The sequence below is a fragment of the Melampsora larici-populina genome (genome assembly GCF_000204055.1).
Source record: "Melampsora larici-populina 98AG31 unplaced genomic scaffold MELLAscaffold_70, whole genome shotgun sequence".
Classification (NCBI taxonomy): domain Eukaryota; kingdom Fungi; phylum Basidiomycota; class Pucciniomycetes; order Pucciniales; family Melampsoraceae; genus Melampsora; species Melampsora laricis-populina.
In genome coordinates, this window is record NW_006768834.1 from 441595 (window position 1) to 442651 (window position 1057).

At 39.3% G+C, this 1057-nt stretch overlaps 1 protein-coding gene across 1 annotated transcript; it reads left to right on the forward strand.

Annotated features, from left to right (window-relative positions):
- Nucleotides 1-83: 83 nt before the first annotated feature.
- Nucleotides 84-998, forward strand: MELLADRAFT_112768 (uncharacterized protein; the record flags this gene model as incomplete). The annotated part of the gene is made up of 1 exon (XM_007417273.1): nt 84-998. One exon carries the CDS (start codon nt 84-86, stop codon nt 996-998), a length of 915 nt encoding a protein of 304 aa, XP_007417335.1.
- Nucleotides 999-1057: the final 59 nt, after the last annotated feature.

The following is a 1057-nucleotide window of genomic DNA, read 5'->3' on the forward strand; positions in this document are numbered from 1 at the left end:
AGTTTGAATTGGAAAATCGATTCTTTCCTGATGACTATAAGTTTTTGGAGACTGGTCGTAGTCTTTATGATAATACAGTGCCCATGGATGGAAATTTCACATGCAATTTCAGATATGCAATTGGACTGCTAAATGTTGAAAAGGTTATCAAAGCTTGTCCTTCTCTAGAGTCAATATCAATCACCATTCCATGCCGGAATGGTCACTGGGATCGATTTCCTCAATTTACAATCCGGTTGAAAGGTTTATTGAAACCTCTTCCTCGACTTCAACATTTAACATTATGCGGTTACGCAGAGAGCACCAGGATTCCGGGTGAATTTCTGATTGAAGTTATCAAAGAATTACCGTCTCTTGTATCATTGGATATTTCCCGTTTCAACTTCTCTGAAACATCGACTGTGGAAGAGTCTTTCGGATGGAACTTATCCCGGCATCAAAACATTCGAAAACTGAGTCTCAGAGATCTCACATTAAAGGATCAAACTTGGGATTTAAACTGTTGGGTCGAACAACTTACGACGCTTGAACTTCGATGCTGTAGACCAATAAATCTTCGCACATTACACCGCCTACTTAGTGGATCTGCACCATCTCTTACTAAACTTTGCATTCAGTTTGAGGGAATCGATGATGGATATCCGCCTGCAGATTTTACTGAACAGTTTATTCTCCCAGCTCTCAAAGAACTCATTATGCCTGATCATTGCAATGCTAATCCACTAGCCAACTTTGAAGATTGTAAAAAGTTGGAAGTATTGGAATGTGGTCATATTCTGGATGATGAACTATGCAAAACGATGAAACATCACCTTTCGTTAGCTACCTGGCCCAAGATTTCCACTTTACGTCTTTGTCATTCAAGTTGGTATAATTCAGTGACTCAAGCTCGAGCCAAGAGGGAGGTGGAACACATTCAGAAAATATCCAGCATTGATGTCTTTATCAGCAAGAACCCTTATCGTTGTGGTCAAAATCGTTTTTCTGTTGTTCAATGATTCTATCTTCTTAAAATGTGAAGGGTCAGAGTTTCATGTACCATGATATGATCAAATCT